The 26,565-nt window shown below is 44.6% G+C and overlaps 2 protein-coding genes across 6 annotated transcripts in view; one reads left to right on the top strand and one right to left on the bottom strand.

Annotated features, from left to right (window-relative positions):
* LOC109898773 (semaphorin-6B) overlaps positions 1-19,910 on the top strand; it is a 142,879-nt gene extending 122,969 nt beyond the window's left edge. For all 5 annotated transcript variants that reach the window (XM_031833290.1, XM_031833289.1, XM_031833292.1 and 2 more), the window contains one exon: positions 14,349-19,910. In XM_031833290.1, coding sequence (XP_031689150.1) covers positions 14,349-15,232 — 884 coding nt within the window. In that variant the 3' untranslated portion in view covers positions 15,233-19,910. The remainder of the gene's footprint in view (positions 1-14,348) is intronic.
* A 1,773-nt stretch (positions 19,911-21,683) lies between these two features.
* On the bottom strand, positions 21,684-23,271 carry LOC109897484 (G-protein coupled receptor 55-like). The gene is made up of 2 exons (XM_020491976.2): positions 23,095-23,271; positions 21,684-22,777 (listed from the first exon to the last, which is right to left on the bottom strand). Exon 2 carries the CDS (start codon positions 22,767-22,769, stop codon positions 21,810-21,812), a length of 960 nt encoding a protein of 319 aa, XP_020347565.1. The 5' UTR covers positions 22,770-22,777; positions 23,095-23,271; the 3' UTR covers positions 21,684-21,809.
* Between the last annotated feature and the right edge of the window lie 3,294 nt (positions 23,272-26,565).

Genomic DNA, 26,565 nt, shown 5'->3' with positions numbered 1-26,565 from the left:
GTCATGTTAGTGGGTGACAACTGCAAGGACTCCGGGGGAGAGGAAGCGGGAGGGAGCATTTGTTAGCACAATTACCACATTCTAATTTGTGTCGGTTAGAGGCCTGAAAGGAGCCGGTAAAGATTAGTGCTTTATATTTACATTGTGGGAGCAGTAAGTAGAGTTTTGAAACCTCTAGATGACAAATGCATTCCTTGAGGCTGAACCCAGCAGAGACACTGCAGCAATCACTCTAGGAGAGTTGCTCTGTCTGAGATCTTGGCGACCTTTACTACACCGAAGTCATCCGTGCCCGACTATCAAAGCTCCGCTCCTCGCACAACGAGAAGCAGGAGGGCAACCCACACGCCCCAGACGCCAGCCTACGTTCCCCTCACATACGTCTCAGCCACAAAGCAAAGATCTGAGACGCTTGAGCTGGGCCTATCCTACCTGCTGTCTGACGAGAGGTGCAGGTTTGTGAAATGTGAGGGAGTTTCAATGTGCAGCATCAAACCTGAATATCTAGAGAGGTGCGAGGACTCCTGAAGGGTTTCTTCTCTTTCATGTGGGTGTCTCTTGTGAGGAGTATGGGGAGAAGAGAGTGGTAAGGAGAGAGAGAGTAGGCAGCGAGGTGAAAACTGATGGGTATCAGAGAGAGCATGAAAGGACAAACAGCTGCCGTGAGGTGCCGACCGAGCCGGGCCGATAGCTGGCTAACACACCGCCATCAGGCCTCTGCGTGTCAACAGGAAATAAACCCCATAGACACAAATTCATGCCGAACTGTAAAGTGCTGATCTGGCGAAGGATGATTGACTGCCTCAGTCTAATGCGTTCTAAGGCCTCACGCTGCATGGCTGAGGAAAAAGTGTTCAGCAGTTAGTTAAGTCCCAGAGCCCCATAATGCCTCATTCCTAACCCTCACATAGTGACATCGTCTCTGAAACTCGTGGCATTATCTCTCACTGAGACTATAATCCAGCGTGCTGTTCCCAGGTAACATTCAGCCTCCCCTCACTAGTCTCCACACCCAGTGTATCGATCACCTTAAAGGGGATTTTGTTCAATTCACCACAAAAGCTGTCTATCTGATGCCTCATCTCACTGAGGATTGGTCTCATTGTTGTACAGGAGGATTTTCTAAAGCCGTGGGCCTGTGGCGGAGCGGATGTATGGTGCTGAAGGCATTTCATTAAGCGTGTGTCGTAAATCAGAGGAGCAGGGCGGAGGAGCTGATTCAATCAGCCAACCAGATGGGCTGGAGTCCCAACCAATGCTGGATGATTTAATCATCCCACTACTAAACCTTAAACAGTGTGTGATGGGAACAAATCCAATGCTACAACACTGAGGTGTTAAAACACCGAAACAAATAGTTCTGTGTTTTCAGCTGGCGGTCATACTGTATATTGTGGTGTGTACAGCCATGGCACACTAGATTTATGTCTACAGCATGTGGGAAAGATGAAGTTGAAATTGCGATTGTAACCCTCAGTGGATCGTTAAACTAATAACACGGCCCGGATTTTGAGTTTATTGCCAGTGACATATCTTTTGAATATTTGTTATTAGTTTCCATGGTGTGCTTTTCCTTCGCACCTAAATTGAGGATATGAATTACTGCCCAACACCAACCATAACCGTAGGCCATGGGGTGTAGTTGTGGGAAAGGGAGTAAAAAGCGACATCCCTCCGAAACGCATTTTTCTGGAAAACTATTTATTTCAGCACGTCTTCCACAGTCCACAGCCCAGATGTTTTATTTGGATTGTAGTCAGCTGAAAGTGCTAACAGCCTCAACCTTGTTACGCTGCTCCTAAAGGCCGGCATGATAAGAAAAGAAAGGTCTCAAAATATAGGCCCACTAATATAAGCCCACTCAGTGTGGAACATGTGAATAGAAAGTGTTTATGATGGAATTAGCTACCTTGAGCCCGAGCTAGTAAAACTTCAATCTGTCCTTTACTAATAGGACGGCTGAAAACCTGATTCTATTAGCAGTGTTTTGTGGAAATGTTATGGAATTTAATTGAAAACACATGCTGGGGTTCATAAATATTTTACCATATTGATCAGTAGAGGCAACCTAGACCTGCCCTTATAAGGTTCTACACAACCTCTAGCCAGCTCACTCAGTCATGACTCTTCCTTGGTAATGTAGTCAGAGGAACTATAAATGCCAGAGAGAGAGAGAGAGAGAGAGAGAGAGAGAGAGAAGAGAGAGAGAGAGAGAGAGAGAGAGAGAGAGAGAGAGAGAGAGAGAGAGAGAGAGAGAGAGAGAGAGAGAGAGAGAGAGAGAGAGAGAGAGAGAGAGAGAGAGAGAGAGAGAGAGAGAGAGAGAGAGAGAGAGAGAGAGAGAGAGAGAGAGAGAGAGAGAGAGAGAGAGAGAGAGAGAGAGAGAGAGAGAGAGAGAGAGAGAGAGAGAGAGAGAGAGAGAGAGAGAGAGAGAGAGAGAGAGAGAGAGAGAGAGAGAGAGAGAGAGAGAGAGAGAGAGAGAGAGAGAGAGAGAGAGAGAGAGAGAGAGAGAGAGAGAGAGAGAGAGAGAGAGAGAGAGAGAGAGAGAGAGAGAGAGAGAGAGAGAGAGAGAGAGAGAGAGAGAGAGAGAGAGAGAGAGAGAGAGAGAGAGAGAGAGAGAGAGAGAGAGAGAGAGAGAGAGAGAGAGAGAGAGAGAGAGAGAGAGAGAGAGAGAGAGAGAGAGAGAGAGAGAGACATAGAGAGAGACATAGAGAGAGAGAGGAGAGAGAGAGAGAGAGACAATAGAGAGAGAGAGACATAGAGAGAGAGAGACATAGAGAGAGAGAGACATAGAGAGAGAGAGACATAGAGAGAGAGAGACATAGAGAGAGAGAGACATAGAGAGAGAGAGACATAGAGAGAGAAGAGAGAGAGAGACATAGAGAGAGAGAGAGAGGAGACATAGAGAGAGAGAGAGGGAGACATAGAGAGAGAGAGGGACATAGAGAGAGAGAGAGAGAGAAATATATATATATATATAGTGCCTGGAGTCTTTCTTTAAACAAAGATAGAAATAATGGTAGAAAGAGTACTGAGCCATGAGTGCAGGCAGTGCATTCAGTCCATAAGTCTCATATATTACATACACACACATAGTACATTCACATAGACACACACACTCATGTTTATACACTGATCAAAAAAATAAAGGGAACACTAAAATAACACATCCTAGATCTGAATGAATGAAATATTCTTATTAAATACATTTTTCTTTACATAGTTGAATGTGCTGACAACAAAATTATACAAACATGATCAATGGAAATCAAATTTATCAACCCATTTGGAGTCACACCCAAAATTAAAGTGGAAAACCACACTACAGGCTGATCCAACTTTGATGTAATGTCCTTAAAACAAGTCAAAATGAGGCTCAGTTGTGTGTGTGGCCTCCACGTGCCTGTATGACCTCCCTACAACACCTGGGCATGCTCCGAATGAGGTGGCGGAATGTCTCCTGAGGGATCTCCTATCAGACCTGGACTAAAGCATCCGCCAACTCCTGGACAGTCTGTGGTATTTTTTTTTTAACCTTTATTTTACTAGGCAAGTCAGTTAAGAACAAATTCTTATTTTCAATGATGGCCTAGGAACAGTGGGTTAACTGCCTGTTCAGGGGCAGAACGACAGATTTTGTACCTTGTCAGCTCGGGGATTTGAACTTGCAACCTTTCAGTTACCAGTCCAATGCTCTAACCACTAGGCTACCCTGCCACCCCGTATATGGAGCGAGACATGATGTCCCAGATGTGCTCAATTGGATTCAGGTCTGGGGAACGGGCGGGCCAGTCCATAGCATCAATGCCTTCCTCTTGCAGGAACTGCTGACACACTCCAGCCACATGAGATCTAGCATTGTCTTGCATTAGGAGGAACCCAGGGCCAACCGCACCAGCATATGGTCTCACAAGGGGTCTGAGGATCTCATCTCAGTACCTAATGGCAGTCAGGCTACCTCTGGCGAGCACATGGAGGGCTGTGCGGCCCCCCAAAGAAATGCCACCCCACACCATGACTGACCCACCGCCAAACCGGTCATGCTGGAGGATGTTGCAGGCAGCAGAACGTTCTCCATGGTGTCTCCAGACTCTGTCACGTCTGTCACATGTGCTCAGTGTGAACCTGCTTTCATCTGTGAAGAGCACAGGGCGCCAGTGGCGAATTTGCCAATATTGGTGTTCTCTGGCAAATGCCAAACGTCCTGCACGGTGTTGGGCTGTAAGCACAACCCCCACCTGTGGACGTCGGGCCCTCATACCACCCTCATGGAGTCTGTTTCTGATCGTTTGAGCAGACACTGCTGCTCCTCCTTGCACAAAGGCGGAGGTAGCGGTCCTGCTGCTGGGTTGTTGCCGTCCTACGGCCTCCTCCACGTCTCCTGATGTACTGGCCTGTCTCCTGGTAGCGCCTCCATGCTCTGGACACTACGCTGACAGACACAGCAAACCTTCTTGCCACAGCTCGCATCGATGTGTCATCCTGGATGAGCTGCACTACCTGAGCCACTTGTGTGGGTTGTAGACTCCGTCTCATGCTACCACTAGAGTGAAAGCACCACCAGCATTCAAAAGTGACCAAAACATCAGTCAGGAAGCATAGGAACTGAGAAGTGGTCTGTGGTCACCACCTGCAGAACCACTCCTTTATTGGGGTTGTCTTGCTAATTGCCTATAATTTCCACCTGTTGTCTATTCCATTTGCACAACAGCATGTGAAATGTATTGTCAATCAGTGTTGCTTCCTAAGTGGACAGTTTGATTTCACAGAAGTGTGATTGACTTGGAGTTACATTGTGTTGTTTAAGTGTTCCCTTTGCTAAAAAAATTGTGTATATACTCAGTGTCCAGTTTATTAGGTATACCCATCTAAATCCCTGTCGGACACCCCTTTGCCTCCAGAACAGCCTGAATTATTTGGGGCATGGAAACAATGCTCAATTGGTATCAAGGGACTTAATATGTGCAAGGAATACACTAGTCACACCATTACAACCCTGCCATGTTAGGTGCCTCCTAAGAAGAGGTAGGTGCAGGAGTCAGGAGCAGGAGAGCAAGGAATTTCCAGTGGCACAGTCGTTTATTATAAAGTCCCAAAACAACAACAGGTGGGGAAACACACCCCAACGAAGTCGCCACACACAGGGAAAATCACGAAGCACACGGAGAAGAAACCTCTACTCCTAATACAGACCCAACGGTACAACGGCTGTGAGATACAGAAAACCCTGTGGTGCAAACACGCCCCTTAACAAAGCAAACACAACAAAATAATCCCACACAAAGACTAGCAGGCAGCGGAGGTTAATAAACCCACCGGAATTCACTAATAGGACACAGGTCTAAACAAAATCAGACAGACACAAACGAAAAGGAAAAATAGATCGATGGCAGCTAGTAGGCCGGCGACGACGACCGCCGAGCACCGCCAAACAGGGAGAGGAGCCACCTTCGGTGGAAGTCGTGACATGCCACCAGTTATTACCGTTGACACCAGGCAGGATGGACTCACGCAGCTTATGCCAAATCCTGACTCAACAAGAACTGGGATTTGTCCGACCAGGTGATGCTTTTCCACTCCTCAGATGTCCTGTGTTGGTGATCGCTTGTCCACTGGAGCCTCTTCTTCTTGTTTTTAGCTGATAGGAGTGGAACCCATTGTGGTCGTCTGCTGCCCATCTGTGACAAGGTCTGACGAGTTGTGAGTTTTGATATGTCGTTCTGCACACCACTGTTGTAATGTGCCGTTATTTGCCTGTTTGTGGCCCGCCTGTTAGCTTGCAAGATTCTTGCCAGCTGTTTTTGCCCACAGGACTGCCGCTGACTGGATGTTTTTTGTTTGTCGCACCATTCTCGGTAAACCCTGGACACTGTCTTGTGTGATAAGCCCAGGAGGCCGGCCGTTTCTGAGATATTCAAACCGTTTTACCCATTCTAACGCTCAATTGAATAGTAACTGAATGCTTCAATGCCTGTCTGCCTGCTTTATATAGCAAGCCACGGCCACGTGACCCACTGTCTGTAGGAGCGAACCATTTTCGCGAATGGGGTGGTATACCTAATCAGCTGTCCACTGAGTGTATACAGTACACACATAAAATGAGATGTGCATGCATATTATACGTACAAGTACATTGACATGCAGAGAAACAGTGGGTCCCTAGGTCAAAGTCCCTCAGATCATTCTATAACACCAATAATGTCAGTCGCTTTCAACCTAAGATGCATTTATGTCATGTGCATGTCCATCAGGAGTGTTGCTGCTTTGTACTGTAGTTTGAAGGCAGGATGTGTTTCATGTGTGAGCCAACCCAGTCTCCGGAACAGTAGTTCTATATCCCCAGCCTGTTCTATCCCCTACTGCAGCAGCCAGCATCACAGTTAATAACTGCATGTTTCCAGTCACCACATACCCGCCGTCACTGACACCGCGTTGGGTTTGAAAATCAATAACTCCACCGCTGAAAGGCCTGCCAATTTGTGAGCACGGGCATAGCAAATCCATACACTGCCAGTGTTTTAATGAAGAGAATCTTAACTATTGTGGCTTTTCATTATGCCTGCCTACTCCGAGCCAGGGTCCATGGAGGGAAGAGAGGGAGAGAGGGCAGGAGGGAGCGAGAGAGGAGATGGAAGGTGGAGGAATGAAGGGAAGGAATCAGAGGGATATCTCTGGAGATGCAGAGAGAGACAGGGGAAGATTAACGGACATGCCACTGGAATGGAGGAGGAGAGAGGAAGAGCAGATCAGGGAAGCGAGGGAATAGAAGACGGGGCTGCAGATGAATGGAGAGATATGGGGAAGATTAACGGCAACATAGAAATGAAAGAATGTGAGCCCTGTAGCTTGGTGAATACACAGAAAAAAACAAAAACAAATACATGGCAGTTAGTTAGTCGGCCTCCGTAGCTCAATTTCCCTCCGCTTGGCCCATTTCTCCCTACCTCCAGCTCTAACTAGGCTTCTCCTGCCTCCGCGCTTGTTCTCCTGTAATTGGAGCTGGAAGCCCAAGACGTGCTCAGCGTTCGTCAGGCTGACAGTCAGGGCAGCTTCCATTAAGGTTTAATAAGTGAGTCGGCGAGGAGAGGGTTGCTGTCAGCCTGGTGGGGCAGAGAGAGACCTGCCCCCCTCCCCTCTCTTCCCTCCTCACCCCTCCCTGCTCCAGCTGCTTTGTCTCCCCCAGCCACAGCCACAAAGCACAGTGGCCCCAAAAGCGACACTCACTAATGGCCTTTCAGACTGCGATGTGCATCGTCTCTCTGTGAGGAGAAAGAGAGAGACACATTGGGTCTGAAGGGGAGGAGAACGTGCTGCTCCAGATATGGAAGATGCATTTCAATGGTGGTTCATTCTCATTACCAGGAAAGGGCAGCCCTCATTGCAACATTCACCAGCTGAGCCATGGAAACACAGACACTCATCGGGACCACTCCCTCACACCGAGACCACTCCCTCACACCGAGACCACAGCATATTATTGCACCGTACACAATTTAATGTGAAGCGCCATAGTGAACCCCGGACATGCATTGGTAGGACACAACTTGCTAACAACCGTCAGGTCACTAATGGTCTGGTACTCAGGGCTCTACTGTCCCTCCATCAGGTCCTTATGGCCTGGTACTCAGGGCTCTGTTGTCCCTCCATCAGGTCCTAATGGCCTGGTACTCAGGGCTCTACTGTCCCTCCATCAGGTCCTTATGGCCTGGTACTCAGGACTCTACTGTCCCTCCATCAGGTCCTTATGGCCTGGTACTCAGGGCTCTGTTGTCCCTCCATCAGGTCCTAATGGCCTGGTACTCAGGGCTCTGTTGTCCCTCCATCAGGTCCTTATGGCCTGGTACTCAGGGCTCTGTTGTCCCTCCATCAAGTCCTAATGGCCTGGTACTCAGGGCTATGTTGTCCCTCCATCAGGTCCTAATGGCCTGGTACTCAGGGCTCTGTTGTCCCTCCATCAGGTCCTTATGGCCTGGTACTCAGGGATTTATTGTCCCTCTAACCACTCTGACATCAATGAAAATGCAATTCAAAATCACATCAAACACTTATCGTCAACACAGTATCATCATTTTAAAACTAAGCTCGCTGTGATGATCAATTTGAAGAAGTTCAACAACAGGTTGAAACTGAGTGGAAAACATGGTTGTTATGGATGTTGTTTCAAAGCCTGAACCCAAAGAAATACACATATTAGGGCTTATACATATGCATAGACCTATATATATATTTAAAAAAAAGATTAGAACCTATAACCTACTATTATAGAACCTATAACCTATTATAACCTACTGCATATTACGCACAGTAGAAAAACATTTATTAAACTGTTTAAAGATGTCTTTGATACATAATTGGTCTAGCCTATACTCAAAAATTTAACAAATTCTTGTAATCGAGTGTGGACTGTATTATTATGCATACTGGATGGACAGGTTTCCTTCTACTATACTCCAGACTTTCTATCAATGAGTCTGGGAGAGAACGTCTAGGCCTAGGCCATGCTGTTGGTTGTGCAGGGCGGCTTACAGAGTTAGCCTACAATAGTGAATTACCATTTGATTTTGAATAGTCTAGTAACAGGGCATATTCTATACATTCATAATGAATAGGCTGACACATTACCTTTTAGCTACAGAATATCTCACCATCGGGAGTTTCCATCTCCTCTCCTTCCTTCCTTTCTCCAGTGTGCAGAGAGAGGTGCTGTCAACAGTTTAATGAAATATGTTTCGTTGCGAAAACATTTTACTGTCGATTTTCCCGAACTGATTTCACTTGCTCCCAAATGAAGCCCTGGGTAGCTGCAGGACCAGGGTTGGAGAGCCCATGGCGTACAGCGATTGGGCAGGAATATCCCCTGTTGCACAGCGAGAGACTGTATGCTCCTCGAACAGTGGTTGATGCTTGAAATAAGTGTTTTCTTTAAGCCCAGACATTTCTATGTGCAATTTGTGTGAAAGCAGAGTTTTGATGGTTGCCACTAAAAAGAGGAGGATCCCAGCTGCTACTATATTGATTTCTCAGCTGCTCATATTAAGCACATGTTCCTCTATAAAACCGGAGTAGCCTACCCCGCATGAGTGAAAAACAAAATGGTGGGAAAACATTCATTATTTCAGTGCATATGGATGATATGTCTTTTTTCTCCTGCCCCTGCCCTTGTTTCTGTTTCTGTTCCTGTTCCTGTTCCTGTTCCTGTTTCTGTTCCTATTCCTATTCCTGGGCCATTCTAAATGTAAACAAATGTTACATTTTTGTAAAGACTCGATTAAATTGAAAGTTTATCACTTGATGAGACATCAGCATGTGCAGACTGAGGCAAGGAACAGAGCGTGAGCTTTTTTTGCAACTTTCTCAAATCATCAATAGCCTATAGTCACATCATGCAGCCCATATACACTGTGTGTACATAACATTAGGGACATCTTCCTAATAATGAGTTGCACGGCCTTTTGCCCTCAGAGGAGCATCATTTCGTTGGGGCATGCTTTCGACACTCTACAAGGTGTCGAAAGCATTCCACAGAAATGCTGGCACATGTAGACTCCAATACTTCCCACTGTTGTGTCAAGTTGGCTGGATGTCCTTTGGGTGGTGGAACATAATTGATACACACTGGAAACTGGTGAACATGAAAAACCCAGCCGCAATGACGTTCTTGACACACTCAAACTAGTGCGCCTGGCACCAACTACCATACCACTTTCAAAGGCACGTCATTCTTTTGTCTTGCCCATTCACCCTCTGAATGGCACTTAAACACAATCCATGCCTCAATTGTCTCAAGGCTTTTAATATCCTTCTTTAACCTGGCTTCTCCCCTTCATCTACACTGATTGAATTTGATTTAACAGGTGACATCAATAAGGGATCATAGCTTTCATCTGGATTCACCTGGTCAGTCTATGTTATGGAATGAGCAGGTGTTCCTAATATTTTGTTCACTCAGTCTATGTTATGGAATGAGCAGGTGTTCCTAATATTTTGTACACTCAGTCTATGTTATGGAATGAGCAGGTGTTCCTAATATTTTGTTCACTCAGTCTATGTTATGGAATGAGCAGGTGTTCCTAATATTTTGTTCACTCAGTCTATGTTATGGAATGAGCAGTTGTTCCTAATATTTTGTACACTCAGTCTATGTTATGGAATGAGCAGGTGTTCCTAATATTTTGTTCACTCAGTCTATGTTATGGAATGAGCAGGTGTTCCTAATATTTTGTTCACTCAGTCTATGTTATGGAATGAGCAGGTGTTCCTAATATTTTGTACACTCAGTCTATGTTATGGAATGAGCAGGTGTTCCTAATGTTTTGTACACTCAGTGTATGTTTGAATTTCTAAGACATTCCAAGGTTTGTATCATTCACAAATAACTCTAAATCAAGCACACAGTATTATCACTTTTGCGCTCAACATACAGTAGCCACTTCATATGCTTACTCACTCCGGAATGGGAAAAATATCCATTATATTTTATTCAGCTAAGTTCAAATATATTCTTCTTACTATAAAATCATATAAAATAATGTCACGGGACTTATAAGCATATCTTGTCAGCTAAATGAACAAGCCTACAGCCTATATCATGGTGCATAGCCAGATAACATACAGAAGGCCAAATCATATTCTGTTCTTCTAAAATACATTTCCTTCATATTACAATGTTTCTTTAGACCTGGCTAAAATAAATAATGGATTGGTATATATTAAATGAACTTACTAGACTTTTTAAAATTCCAAAGGCGTGCATCAGCGGCTTATATGTGGCTTGTATGTGTGGAGGCGTGGAGATGCTAAACATGTTTATGTTAATAAATGGTCAATTATTGTGAGACCTGCAGTCTTTTGCTTGACAATAACTGGCTGACAGAATTTCATGACCACCAAGTATGAACATTTCCAGATGTGAATGAAATGATGGTCCAACGTTGTTTAGAGAGCCATCAAGGCTTGTGGTTTTTAGGAATTACCAAACCCAAGAACCAATTCATTACCTTATTGTTTTATTCCTAAACCAGAGGCCTCAGTAAATAATACGAGAGCAGCAGCACCATAGCCCCTCGAATGACATTTATTCCACTGTCTCCTCTGCTGCCTGGCTGCCACTGAACATTGAGGAGCACAGTACTTTCCAGAGTTATGTAATAGATACTGCCCGTGAATCCAAGTTGAATATTGTCCCGAAAAGGGAAAATAAATAGTGCATGAATCAGGGATATGTTTAGGCTGGCCAAGTGGTGATGCCAACAATGTGTTTATCTCTGCCTAAGGAGAGAGAGAGAGAGAGAGAGAGAGAGCCAATTAGCAAATGCCAGATTCAATATAAATATCACAGAATATGGGTGTTTAGCCGAATACACAAACACAATGGTAGGGACTGTGCTTAGCCAGCAGAACTATGAGCTCCCTATGTGACAGTTAGAGGGAAGGAAAGAGAAGAAAGAAATAGGAGGGAAAATCAGTCACGTTAATATGAAACCAAAAACACATACATCCACATTTACTATTTAGTATTTATTAGGATCCCTATTAGCTGTTGCCAAGGCAGCAGCTACTCTTCCTGGAGTCCAAACGAAGAAAACAATTACATCACAACAAAACAATAGCTTACATCATGAATAAAACAGTACATAATACAAGACATTGTTACATTATTACTCTATTATTACAAATGTATAATATACCATTTACAATACTACAATAATACTATCTATATTGTGGATTTTAGTTTTTTAGTTTAGTTTATTAATTCAACCATTTCTTTTTAAAACAGGCACACATAAAACTTGAAAAAGCCATACTGTACATGAGTTAAATCATGGAGGATAACACACAAAGTCTGGGACTTTCTTTTGTGGTCCTCTTGAAACAAGATGGCTAGACAAGATCCAACACGGCTGAACACAGTATGGCATTGAGATAATAAAACGTACAAACAAAGAAGAAGAACATCTATCTCATCATTGCAGTGACATCATAGGGGTTATTCATATGGGCACAGAGAACATCAAACTGTTTTTTACTTTATATTTAAAGCTGCCTAGATAGGACGTCATTTCATGGGCAGAGGCAACTCATTCCACTCTGAGGCTCCAGTATACGAAAGGGTACCTTTCCCAGCATTCCTCCTGAACATGTATAAGAACACATTAGCAACATCTGGTGCTGTGATTGTGTGCATCCCAAACATGGGGAAAGTAATCACTTAAATATCTGGGTGCAGAACCATAAAAACTCCTAGAACCCAAACTCAGTCTAATCTGGGACACCCTATCTTCAACAGGCAGCCATGTGAGTATGTGGACTCATCTTCAATACTACCCTGATTAGCTTATTCTGGGCTATCTGGAGCTTCCCTTCATAAGCTTAGATAAGCTCCAAAACCAGGAAGTACTAGCGTAGTCAAAACGGCATTGAATGAGGGTAGTGGCTAGCACTCTCATGGAGTCATTATCAAACAGCTTGGACTTTCTAGCCAAAAACGTAGTCCTGGCATTAACCTTCCCTAGCACTTTAGTGGCCATGCTCATACCTTCCAAACTTCCATCAAGGATGCATCCCAGGTAGCTAACAGAGGTTTTAGTAGTCAGCACCTCACCCCCTAACTCCACTCTGATTTCAGAGGACCTACACATTTTAGGTCTGGACCACAAAATAATTGCTTCAGTTTTCCCTAAGTGCAGAGATAGCTTATTATCTCCAAGCCATTTGCTAATGTTAGTAAGCTCTGTGCTAAGTATGCTCTACAACATAGTTTTCCTATTGTGAGACACCAGAAGTGCATAGTCATTTGCATAAATGAAAAGACGGCAAGAACCAGCATCTTTCATATTGTATATATACAGAACAATAGAGGCCCAAGCACACTCCCCTGGGTGTCCAATCTATGTCCAAAGTTGAAGATGGAAGAGACACAGCACATAATTCACTCACTGTAACTATGCTACCCAGCCATGCTCCATGTAACTCCAGGCTCTATTGGATAAGTGATAAAACACTAATTAGAGTAGAAAAGGACATTGATTGACCAAGATAGCATCTTGATTAGTACTAAATCATTTTCACTGTGGCCTGTTGAGTGGCCCCTTCTATTGTTGTGGTGTTTAATATAGGCCGTCGCCATTCCCCTGCCTCGTGTCAAAGCATGGAGAATAATACTCTGTCTCGCCAAGCCCCAAAACCCCGTCATTAACTACTAGCTAGTTTCTTCTACCTGCTCCTAATTCTTGCCATTTGTCTCCATTAAAATAAATGAGTCCGACGATAACGTTATGTTAGTTTAAAGTAGACCGCTGCTCCTTGCATTTTGGAATGTTCTTTCTCTTTTTTCTGTGCAGGGTGAATAAGTGACTCTCAACATCGATTAATGACATCTATCTATTTCCTGTGGGGCCCGCTTTTATTTATCTGGTCCTCTCCTCTCCCAGACACACGCATCACCATCCCTTTGCTGTTGGAGTAATTTAAGAAACATTTACTGTGTTTGTCTGGAGCCTCAGTAGTCTGCTGTAGGCCTCTTTCCCTTCCCTTCTCTCTCTGTCTCTCTCTTTTTTTCCCACATTTCTTCCTCTGGCTGGGAGTAAGCTCTTTGTTTTCTATTGGTGTTGTCCCTGGTGCTTGCACTGCAAAGAACATGTTTCCTCCTGACATTTTCTTAATTGATCCATGGCAGCAGCTTTGTGCTCTTCTGTTTTTCTCTGCTTTAATAATTCATATATTCCGTTCTCCAGAGGAGCTTCTCTCATGTTCTTTGGGGGAAAAGAAACGTATTGTCTTAGGCCTTTTTTCAGATGTGCTGTCAGTGATTGTAAACATTGTGAATAATTTCTCATACCGTTAGAAGAAATAACTTTGTGAAGTTCATGTGTAAATACAGTAAGGAACTTAAAGCAATTATTCACTATTAATTCCAGAGTGTACAGACATTCTTCCGCTGCAAAATTAATGTTCCGCATCGCTTCGGGGTTGGGAGATATTCTCAATCAGGAAGACAGTTATTATAGCCATTAAAATAACCATCCACTTTAGGTAATGAACACAATTAGCCGTTACACCAATAGCATACCTTTGCAGGAGAGCATTCCTCCCCACCCACTGAGGCACAGATAAATAGGCCACTTTGTCAAGCTGTAAACTCCCACATGTTTACTAAGGCCAGGGCAGAGATGCTTTGTCTAGCGACTTTAGAAAACTAATGAAGGCTAAAAACAGAAATGGATTGTTGTTTTATTATAATGTATATTTCTTTTCAACATCCATTGTCCTACAAGAGTGTCTGAACACTCTCACATATCCACTGTATCCAATTACTTACTGGCATCCTTGTCTGTCTGTCTGTCTGTCTGTAGGTCTTCTTCAGGAGTCTTTCATTGACGAACCAGACGGTCTGGTATCCGTCAACCTGCTGGTCGTGTCTGCAGTCTCAGCCTTCGCCACAGGGGCGGTGCTGTCTGGCCTGGCTGTCTGCTGGATCATGAGTCATCGCCACCGCCACCGCACGCGAGGGGCAGGAGCCAACAACAGGAGCCGTAAAGGGGACAAAGAGCAGAACATGCTAGGTCAGGGGCGGAGTGGCTCGGTGATGAGTGTGACCCGTACCAGTGGCAGCGAGAGGACCCGGTCACATTCCCAGGCAGACAACCCGTTCGTAACACCCAATGGCTGGCCTAAAGGAGAGATAGACCCAGGTCTACCTACTCCAGAACAGACTCCCCTGCAACAGAAACGGCCTCCACCCAGTATGAGGCTCCCAGACGGAGACTGGGACCAGAGCCAGACCTTCCTCAACTCAGTGGGCATGCCCTGCCCAGCCAACTCAGTCATCTACCTGAGCTCCAAGTTCCTGCAGGAGAGAGGGGGCAGGCACGAGGACCCAGGGAACGTGGGGCCCCCCAACACGGAGCGAACACGTTACCTGGTCCTGGCCAACCACCGGGAGCCCCACGGAGGACAACCCAGGACCACCCTGAGGAACTCTGCGGGCGAGTACAACTATCCAGCCACACCGCAGGACTCCCCAGACCGCAGGAGGGTGGTCTCAGCCCCCAGCAACCAGATGGACTTTGGGGACGCCCCCCGCTGGACCCATGAGGGGCTCAACTATAACAGCAACAACGGAGTGCCCTACCACTCCCAGCGCCCGGGCCTGATCCGGGCCAACCACCACGGCCTGGCCGACTTCAATCACCTGATGGGAAAGAGTGTGGGCGAGCATACCCATAGTGGCCAGTGAGAAGAAGAGTGCCATGAACCCCCCTCTCTGAAACCCATTTCCCCTCAGCAACTGGAATAGCCCTCAGACTCTCCCATCCCAAATCCTGCCCTGTCTGTTCTCTCTCACTGTCATTCAATGTTCTGACATCCCCTGGCGCGTAGCCTGGCTGCCTTACTGACTGACGGAAGAGACTGGGCCACCAGAATCCAGCAGCTTAGAGAGAGAAAGAAAGAGAGAGAGTTAAAGAGAGGAGGTTATTCTCCACATGGCTACTGCTCTGCTCTCGCCCTGAGAGGTGCACCCCTCTGCTCCGTAAGTGGTTTAACCTGTGGAGCTGGGGCTGGACACAATGAGACCAATCTCAAGGACTAGTAAGCGGTGCAAGGGAAGGAACATTTTGTGAAAAAGGAATTTAAAAAACGGACAACCGCTTCACTGATAATTTAGCATTCAGCTTCAGTTGTGAAAGGTCTCCTTCTACTATCTTGTGCTCTGCAAGTCATTCATGTTGTGACATTTTTATTTCTGCTTTACTTTTGTGCCAGCATCCAGGAGACAACCATGTGTTTGTCCTTGGTTTTCAAGCCAACTCTATCACTCAGCTCTATCCGTCAGCTTGAGTTTGGTAGGTATTAGCAATGCCAGAGAACACTGAATCACACATTAAAGGAGAGGCTTCCTGTCTTAATGTGAGCATACAACACACTGGAGCTTCTTATAGGAATAAGCTTGATAATGATGTCAACGATTATTCCCATTGTGTTAACAATCATGGAAAAAACACATTTCTAGTGTTTCTGAAGCTCTATTAAGTGTTTATAAATCAGACCATGTAATGATTATATCCCCACCCAAGTCTTCAGCCCAGAACTATCAACGACAGCACTGGACTTGAACATGTCAAAAACCAGGAGGGAGGAGATATGAAGATGGTACCTTCTCATTTGATAAAAAGTGGAGGGAACAAGGAAAGAAGGCAGAGAATGGTATGAGAACTCCCTCCCTCCCCCTCCCTCTCTCCTTCTCTGTCTCCCTCCCCCTGGGTCTGTGTGACCTGACCTGAAGCCTAGGCTGCCCGACCTGGTGGAGAGGAGAACATGTAGGGGAATGTGAGCATGGCTGTGGGAGATAGCGGGTCCTGGACCCTGCCACTGGGGAGTTCCATTCAGGCTCCTCTCCCTGACACTGAGTCTCTTTGTGCCCTGGAGCAGGAGGAGATGGCTACAACAAATAGCGGTTAAGAGTCAGGGCAGGCAGGACAAACCCAGCTTCCTAGCCCAGCGGAATATCAATGAGGAAAGCAGCACTCCCCTGCCCGTCCCTCCGGCCCCCTCACAGACACGGGCACCGTTTGGGACTGGGGCTGAGACCAGGCAGGATGGGTTGATAGGGCTGGGGCTGGGACCAGGCAGGGTGGTGGGCCCACGGATGGGTTGATAGGACTGGGGCTGGGACCAGGCAGGGTGGTGGGCCCACGGATGGGTTGATAGGGCTGGGGCTGGGACCAGGCAGGGTGGTGGGCCCACGGATGGGTTGATAGGACTGGGGCTGGGACCAGGCAGGGTGGTGGGCCCACGGATGGGTCGATAGGACTGGGGCCGGGACCAGGCAGGGTGGTGGGCCCACGGATGGGTCGATAGGGCTGGGCCTGTCAGACTGGCATCATTCAGACTGTAGATCACTATATCCCTGCCTTTCAGCGTCTCCCACTAGATCTCTGGCCCAGCCGCCATTATCAGTCCCCAAACATTTACAAATCAGTGTAAACTGCATCCCTGCGCTGGGTGCCGGGTGGCAACATGCATGGGAGCGCATAGACTGGCTTCATTAGTGGGTCTGTGGGCTGGGAGGAGCAGAGGAGTAGAACAGGAGAGAGATGTACTGAGGCTGGAGGGGCATAGGAGGATCAGGGGCTGGGCTTTGTATGACTGGCAGAGAGTGGAGGTAGAGAAACACAGCAGCACCAGTGCACACATGTAGATATGTACACCGCTTAAATACCGAGTTATGCTGACCTGCAGGGGGAGCAGATGGTGAGGGAACCTGGCCTGTATAGAGCCAGCTGTGTGGTGGGCTGAGGAGAGGAGCCAGGCTGGGCGGTGGGTTTGTTTGTCTTAATGTGAAGGGCTAACCCACTGAGGTAGAATACTAAACGAGATTAATGTAGTGTAAGCACATGATCTAGCTGGGTAGAAATGCCAACACATGGCTGGGTTCAGGGAAACAGCTCAACTACTGAACGAGTGTGTGTGTGTGTGTGTGTGTGTGTGTGTGTGTGTGTGTGTGTGTGTGTGTGTGTGTGTGTGTGTGTGTGTGTGTGTGTGTGTGTGTGTGTGTGTGTGTGTGTGTGTGTGTGTGTGTGTGTGTGTGTGTTTGAGTGCGTGTGTCTGTGTGTGTGTGCTTGAGTGCGTGGGTGTTTGTTTCTGTACTTGTATTACAGTAGTAATGAGTGTTGCCATGAATGAGTAATGTAGTGGGCTGGGGAGAGGGGGGGTTATAGCATTAGCACAGTGAAGACATTCTTTACATATTCCATACTATAGTAGACAACCCCTCCTCCTCCTCCCATCTCCATTATAGCCCTGAGAGGAGTGTTGCTTGAGAATATGGGGCCTTGACAAAGTTTTGACCCCCTGTTGCCCCTTCTCCTCTCTGTCACCCCGCTAGTTGCATCCCCTAAGTGCAGTGTGTGATTGAGTCCTGCTCTGCCTGCCCAGCCAGCCGTGCTCCAGCTCCCTCTCTTACACTGTTTCACTAAACATGCTTGATTAGGCAAAGTACATCCCATCCCCTAATGGTGTGATGAGCCCCTGAGAAGATTACTACAGACACATCGAGAGGGAGACGAGCACCCACTCTCATCCCCAGAAATCACCCCTGCATACACACACACACACCCTCACTCGCACACGTGCACACACACACACACACACACACACACACACACACACACACAGCACCCTAACCAAATTCAGGATGTAATTTCATTACCATCCGCTGTCATCACCAGGCCAGGGAGGAGGGAGGCTTGTAGCTCAGACCCAGAGATGTGGCTCAGACCCAGAGATGTGCTCTTTGGAAGAGCCACATGATAATATGATTCTCTTAGTCCCCCATGACTATATATTAAAGAATCTAGGGTTCCCCTTTCTATAGCGCTTCAAGCTTGCACACAGACGGACACACACATATACACACACACACACACATACGTGTTTCACACACACAATCAGCCTCTTCTTCTCTACCCCATGATGTATAATCATGCTGTGTCCCTCTGTTGTTTAGCTGCTACAATCAAACAGAGGCAGTTTTTAAATGTGTCAACACCAGAATGAGAAATCTGGGTAATTTACTGTGAAGCGCTCCAAAATCTTTGCTCTTTGAAAATCAGATATGAAATGTTTTAACTGTTTTTTCATACATTAGCAATCCTCTGATGCAGTAAATTGTTTTCTTTGGCAGCCATTTCTTTCTGCTGGGAGATTTTTGTTTGGTTCTGTTTGATATGTAGCTCACACAGTGTCGCCCCCTCCCTCCCCCTCCCTCCCCCTCTCCCACATGACCCGATCTGTGTGTATAAATATCATGGACTGTGTGTGTGTGCCTGAGGCCATGCCATTGTCTGTTGTTGGCTCGTTTTCCTCGGTAACCCAGTGATTAGCTAATGGCCCCCGGCCAGAAACTGCCATGTCGGGATGGGACACCCTAGAAAGAGCCAAACCAAATAAGGAGACATGTAACCCAGTCTGCTGAGGAATTAACGCAGACAGCAGACATTTTACTCATCCAGCGAAACACATCGAAGGATAAGCACAAAAACGTTTGCATTTTTGTAAAGTTGTAGAGAACATTCTATTTAGTCCGCACTGATCATTCTTGTCATGTTTTCATAATTTTTCATTTTTTTTGTCTCTATGGTAATATTTGTTTGGGTTTTTTGGGTTTTGTTGTATTGGATTTTGATTTGCTCTCTGGTGTGTGAGTTTGATGATGATGATGATGATGATGATGAAGAAGAAGATGATGATGATATTGATTAGGAGGAAGATGATGGTGATGATGATGATTAGGAGCAAGATGATGATGAAGATGTGTATGACGAAGAGGATGAGGATAATGATGATTCTGTACTGTGAACAGCATCTCAGTATTTGCACCCACTCTGATGCCTGAGTCGTGTCTGAGAGGTGGAGAAGAGGAGAGGAGAGGAGCTGGCAATACATACTGGCGATCACGATGAAGTGAACTTTCCCACAAAGAGAACTTTCCCACTCGAGTCTCCTGCTACTGTGACAGTCCTGTGGCTCTCACCAGAGGCTGTCTGTCCCTGTCTGTGACCAGGGACACTGTCATTAAAAAACACCAAGTGTCCCTGTGTGTACATAATCTCAATGCTTAAATGTAATTTAAGTGCAGTAGCTGCATGACACAGCCTCTGTGTGTACATATGTAGAGACATGTGAATTTGTACAGTACATGCAAGTGTGTGTGCTTGTGTCCGCAAATGTCCATCAGACAAACACATGCATGCACCCTCAAGCAACTGCACAAGACACACACACACACACACACACACACACCCTTCAGCAGTTGAACACCATTTCCACATCATCCTCAGCGCTGCCTGTCACTTAGCATGGAGACTTTGCTCTCTGTCAACTTTCTTATTCTAATAAACCACTCAGACATTGACCATCTATCTACCTGTGACAGTTTTTGCTCTGGTAATGACTTTTTCTTCTCCTCCTAAGGGGATGACAGTATATATATAGGCAGTATATAACTAATTACTTGTCTGTGCTTCAACTTTATTTGTAAGATACACATTTAGTACTTTGCTATCAATTGAGTGTCAAATGCATTAGTACACTTCTGTTTAGCCATGGTGTAGTTAGAAAATACCACCACTGTCCAACAGAGAGTGCTGTTCCTCCAACAATGGCCTGGAGTCGTAAAATAAGGTCTGAACCATGCCTCTCCCTCTGCCATGGCAGTCCAGTGCGGTCCTCCGCTTTGCCATAATGAGTAATACCGCATTTGACTATTGTGAGCATTAACCATCCAAAAGCATCAAAATGAACAATATAAATTAACTCAAATAGTGTTTGTTTTTTCTCTCTCTCTCTCTCTCTCTCTCCTCTCTCTCTCTCTCTCTCTCTCTCTCTCTCTCTCTCTCTCTCTCTCTCTCTCTCTTTCTCTCTCTCTTTCTCTCTCTCTCTCTCTCTCTCTCTCTCTTTCTCTCTCTCTCTCTCTCTCTCTCTCTCTCTCTCTCTCTCTCTCTCTCTCTCTCTCTCTCTCTCTCTCTCTCTGTATAAGGCAGTAACACATCTGTTGACAAGTAAAGGGGTTGTGAGGCCTGTCAGTGCTTGATGGGTCCTCATAACTGGCAGTGAGGTGCTGGAGCCACGCACCCCTCCCTCACTCAGCCACCTCATCCCTTGCTGGTGTCACCTGTTTTCATACATTTTCAGAATCAATCAGCCGAGCCATGGGTACATTCATGTGATGAATCTAATTCATGAATGGATTGGACCAATGCCAGCCCAGCAGACACTGTCGGGTTGACTTACATCTAAGCTCACTGCAGGCTAACAGTGAGACACAGCCCTGTTATGTGTATTCAGATTCCAGCCACAACTTGTCTTTTGGAATTAATTACAGGGCTGAATTGTGTAAACATCCTGAATATAATATAAGACACAGGGTGTAATTTGAGGGCCCTCTAGCCGACATATTCATCAGGCACCTCAGAGAGAGAGAAGGAGAAGGTAATTCTATTTAATACTCTATCTGTTTGCTTTCAGGCACCAACACAGACACGGGGGCTGCCTACGCAGCACACAGACATACAGATCACACACACTCAAACACAGAGGGTGCAAATGACTGTAAAATGATACAATCACTATCAGTATGGACATTGATCAGGTCTCTATTTAACTATCACAGGAGTCTCCTGGGACAGAGACTATCCATATAACATTACTCTCTACAATGTTGACCGTATTTGATTTCTATAATAGGGCATTTCTATTCTGATTTTAGATGCCTTTTCAATATTAATTTTCCAATACAAACACGGTCAATATTGATTATTCAATATAAACATTGTCAATATCTATCATCCAACGATGGGCGGCAGGTAGCCTAGTGGTTAGAGTGTTGTGACAGTAACTAAATGGTTGCTAGATCAAATCCTTAAGGTAAAAATCTGTTCTGGCCCTGAACAAAGCAGTTAACCCACTCTTTCTAGGCTGTCATTGTAATAATAATAATCTGTTCTTAACTGACTTGCCTGGTTAAATAATGGAAATGTACTGTATTTTAGCATAAAGAACCGAGCAGGGTGTGATGACCAGCCTGAACACATGGGGGAGACATTAGCTTGCCAAAAAGTTAGGTCCAGAAAAGAAGCACATTTTACGCTTCCTTTCAGTTGTTAGAAAAGACGACACCAGACACCTAGACAGTAGGAAAATATCTATATCATTTATATATCGTATAACCATCCAAATATTTTTATGATACTTCAAGTGACAGCATTCACTAGGCCAAAAAAGAATATAGAGTAGCTGAAAATCCCTCTCCATTCCTACCTATACAGTTCTAGAGAGAGCAGTTCTCTCTGAAGAGGCTTCTTGGTTCTCTCTTTTGTTAACCTCCCTGGAATCAGTTCCTTGCGGAACTCCTTCACTAAGAAGAAATATCCAATAGCATCTAAACAGCAGCTTGTTGTGGCAATCCCTTCTGAGACCTGATAGAAGTTACGCATTAAATTATACTGTTGGCAGTCAAGGGGGACTTCGGAAGCAACATAGAATTTCATGAAAAATGCAATATGGATAGGAGTGTAACAGATGAAAAAGACAACCAAATTGGCTGATATTATTCTAATACTTTTCCTGTTGTGCTTATATGAGTGCGTGTCCTTGTAGGCCAGCAGAGTGCAGATCATCTGACATGAACAAAGCAGCATTGTGAGAAGAGGAATCACATATCCCAGTATCTCCAGAGTCACAATAAAGTCCAGTGGAAAGGGACGGGTGTCTTTCTCAAAGCAGGCCAGTCTGTGCTCAGGCCCATTGGGCTCCCTGAATATCACACATAGGACCACAATAGTCACCCATATCATCACACACACTACAACAGCCACTTGTTTTTTGGAGACACTTCTCCTGGAGTGGAAGGGAAACTGAATGGCAATGAATCTCTGGACACTTACAGCTGTAACAGTGAAGATGCTAGCGTACATGTTGGTGAAGTGGATCAGAACAAGAACAGCACAGAGGCCTGGAGGGTCCAGGGTGAAGAAGGTGTGGTAGATCCTGAAGGGCAAGAAGGTGATGAGGACACAGTCGGCCACGGCCAGGTTGAACATGTAGACGTGTGTGTCTGTCCAGCTGGCTCTCTTCCGATAGAACATCCTCAGTGCAGAGAGATTCAGGACCAGACCCAGAACAAACACAGGGCTGTACACAACCCTCTGGAACAGCCGTACCTCCTCCGTCATGTTGAGGTTACAGAGGTGCTGTCTGTGTGAATAGTTGGACATCCTTCTCACTAAGATGGAGAGTATGAACATGATCATGATGTTTGTACTGATTACATCGAAAATGAGGAACATTACATTCTTATGAAGTTGGTAATGTCTTACTATTTCAAGTGTGTATTACTAAAAGTGAATCTACTAAAAGTTACAATCAGTTAGCAGCAATCAATTGCTGTTTTAGGGCTCAGAGGCTAAAGTTTGTATAGTGACATACTGTACATCATCATTGTACCCATCATTGTGACACTTTTAACTTGGTCTATACATCCTGTTTAATTGAACACACATCGTTCTTTCTTTTGGTGTTGACAGTTTATAAATGTCTTACCTTAAATTGAGAGGAGCTCTGACAAAGGCAGTCTTTTTAATGTGATTGCCACCCACCAAGCCTGCAGATGTTTTTCACCTGTAAATGAAGTCTCCACTTTTACTTTCTACTTCTTGAAGCTGCATGAGAAGCTTGACATTTCTCCTTGACAACAGAAAAATAAATCTGCCTTTGATAGGCTGCGGTCTATTTGCATTTCAAAGTGTAGAACTGGGAGTAACAGTTTGACACGATGACATTAAAGTGTAAAAACATCTCAACAATAAAGAGAGAACAGGAAAATAATCCTGCAGCAACATGAAATGTCAATTATTTTGTGGATAATAATTCATTCATATTTTTGTACTGGTTTTGTAGGGGTTGATACATTAGAAAGGGCAAATCAAGTCTGATGTTTTAAAGTGGAAATTACAGAAATTTTAGAAGCCTTTTTAAACCTTGAATACATTACATGTTTGCCTTTCCTGCTGTACAGGGCCTTTCCTGCTGTACAGGGCATTTCCTGCTGTACAGGGCATTTCCTGCTGTACAGGGCATTTCCTGCTGTACAGGGCATTTCCTGCAATAACAAAGTGATCAAATGAAGATCCTACACTTGTATATGCTACGTTATGCACGTACATGTCTATTTGCAGGTTCTCAAACCACATACAGAACCTTCACAAAGTGATCAAATGAAGATCCTACACTTGTATATGCTACGTTATGCACGTACATGTCTATTTGCACGTTCTCAAACCACATACAGAACCTTCACAAAGTATTCACACCTTTTGATTTTTTCCACATGTTGTTGTGTTACAGCCTGAATTTAAAATGGATTCAATTTAGATTTTGTGTCACTGGCCTTCACACAATACCCCATAATGTCAAAGTGGAAATGCGTTTTTAGAAACATTTATAAATTAATACAAATGAAAAAGCTCAAATGTCATAAGTAATAAGTATTCAGACCCTTTGTTATGGCAAATCTAAATAAATTCAGGAATACAAATTTGCTTAACAAGTAGCATAAGTTGCATGGACTCACTCTGTGTGCAGTAATACTGTTTAACATGATTTTTGAATAACTACTTCATATCTGTACCCCACACATGCAATTATTTGTAAGGTCACTCAGTCGAGCAGTGAATTTCAAACACAGATTCAACCACAAAGACCAGGGTTTTCCACCTATTGATGTGTAAAAAAAAAGCAGACATTGAATATCCCTTTGAACATGGTAAAGTTATTAATTACACTTTGGATGATGTATCAATGCACCCAGTTACTACAAGGATACAGGTGTCCTTCCTAACGCAGTTGCCGGAGAGGAAGGAAACTGCTCAGGGATTTCACCATGAGGCCAGTTACAGAGTTTAAAAACAGTTACAGAGTTTAATGGTCATGATAGGAGAAAACTGAGGATGGATCAACAACGTTGTAGTTAAGCCACTATACTAACCTAAATGTCAGAGAGAAAAGAAGCAAGCCAGTACAGAATACAAAATATTCCAAAACATCTATCCTGTTTGCAGTAAGGCACTAAAGTAAAACTGCAAAACAATGTGGCAAAGAAATATACTATATGTCCTGAATACAAAGCTTTATGTTTGGGGCAAATCCAACACAACACATCACTAAGTACCACTCATATATTCATCTTTCAAGCATGGTGGTGTCTGCATCATGTTATGGGTATGCCTTTCATTGGCAAGGACTATGGAGGTTTTTAGGATAAATATATACAAAATAGAGATAAGCACAGGCAAAATCCTGGAGGAAAACCTGGTTGTCTGCTTTCCAAATTTCCCTTTCAGCAGAACAATAACCTAAAACACAAAATATACTGTACACTGGAGTTGTTTACCAATATGACTTTGAATGTTCCTTAAGTGGCCTAGCTACAGTTTGGACTTAAATCCACTTGAAAATGTATGGTAAGACTTGAAAATGGCTGTCTAGCGATGATCAATAACCAACTTGATGGACCTTGAAGAATTAAAAAAATCATAATGTGCAAATGTTGTACAATCCAGGTGTGCAAAGCTCTTTGATACTTACACAAAAAGACTCACAGCTGTAATCGTTGCCAAAGGTGATTATAACATGTATTGACTCAGGGGTGTGAATACTTATGTAAATTAGATATTTCTGTATTTAATTTTCGATAAATTTGCAATTTAATCCATTTTGAATTCAGACTGTAACACAACAAAATCTGGAAAAAGTTAAGGGGTATGAATACTTTCTGAAGGCACTGTAGGTCTACAGCTGTCCTTTGCTGATAAAGTTTCAGTTTCACTTGCACGGACACAAATTGTTTACTGCTATTCATCCCTCAATCCTCTAGATAATTTGAAATCGTGAGATTTTGGTTAAAATCACTGATTAGGGCTCCCGAGCGGCGCAACGGTCTAAGGCACTGCATCTCAGTGCTAGAGGCATCACTACAGACCCTGGTGTGATTCCAGGCTGTATCACAACCGGTCGTGATTGGGAGTCCCATAGTTCGGCGCACAATTGGCCCTGCGTCGTCCGAGTTAGGGTTTGCCGGGTTAGGCCGTCACTGTAAATAAGAATTTGTTCTTAACGGACTTGCCTAGTTATTATATTATTTCAAATAAAATAGGCTTACTGTACCTTTCATAGAAAAGGACAGACAGAAAAGTACCAGACTGTTGATTTGAAACATAATATTTTCATTGGGCATAGATACTGGAGATACAGTATATGCACATGTTATGTCCTGATGTCTTGTTTTGACACTCTTTGTCCCTCTGTTACATGAGTTGTACTTCAACCTCTTATGTTGTACTGACAATGCTTGTAGCATGGGCGTCAAACCGACAAACATTTTGTGGTGAAAGGGCCCCGAGGGGAAGAAGAAAGCACGCTCCCTAAAGGGGCTTTGACGGACTTCATCTTTGTTCTTTTCAGAGCCTCTCATCCCTCACCATTTCCAATTTTCAAAGAAAATGATTGTCCTCATTTTTACATCCAGTCACACTAAGGTGTTTATCTGTTATGTGACAAACTGTGCTTACTGGCAGCATCTGCCTTTGTCTGGCCGATCAGGTTGGTGTGGAAACCAAGAATCGTCATGGAGACTGGGTTCAAAGGTCAGGTTATTTCAGAAGTGTGACACAGAGAGAGAAAATGGGAGAAAAAATAGTCTGTTTCTGAAATTATTTGGAGCAAAGTTAGATTATTCAGTATTCTCGCAAGCGTAATGCTCATGAGGCCCACTTTGTTTGACATTTTTTCTGGCTTCTTCTTATAATTTTGTGCTACCAACTCAATTGCACGGCCCCTCTAATCAATCTAAAGACCACAGAACCACACTTCTGACCATAGGCTACAAACAATATTTTTCTGACCAGGTAGTTCTTTGTTTCAATAGATGTTCTAGACTGCTGCTGCCCTGCCCTTTCTGTTCCCGGTTTGTCTGGTTTACTGTACATCTGTCTTAATTCTATTCCAACTACACTC

The sequence above is a fragment of the Oncorhynchus kisutch genome, linkage group LG10, assembly GCF_002021735.2.
Source record: "Oncorhynchus kisutch isolate 150728-3 linkage group LG10, Okis_V2, whole genome shotgun sequence".
Taxonomy (NCBI): Eukaryota; Metazoa; Chordata; class Actinopteri; order Salmoniformes; family Salmonidae; genus Oncorhynchus; species Oncorhynchus kisutch.
The sequence above is the reverse complement of the archived record's forward strand: the minus strand, read 5'-3'. Positions and strand labels throughout refer to the sequence as shown.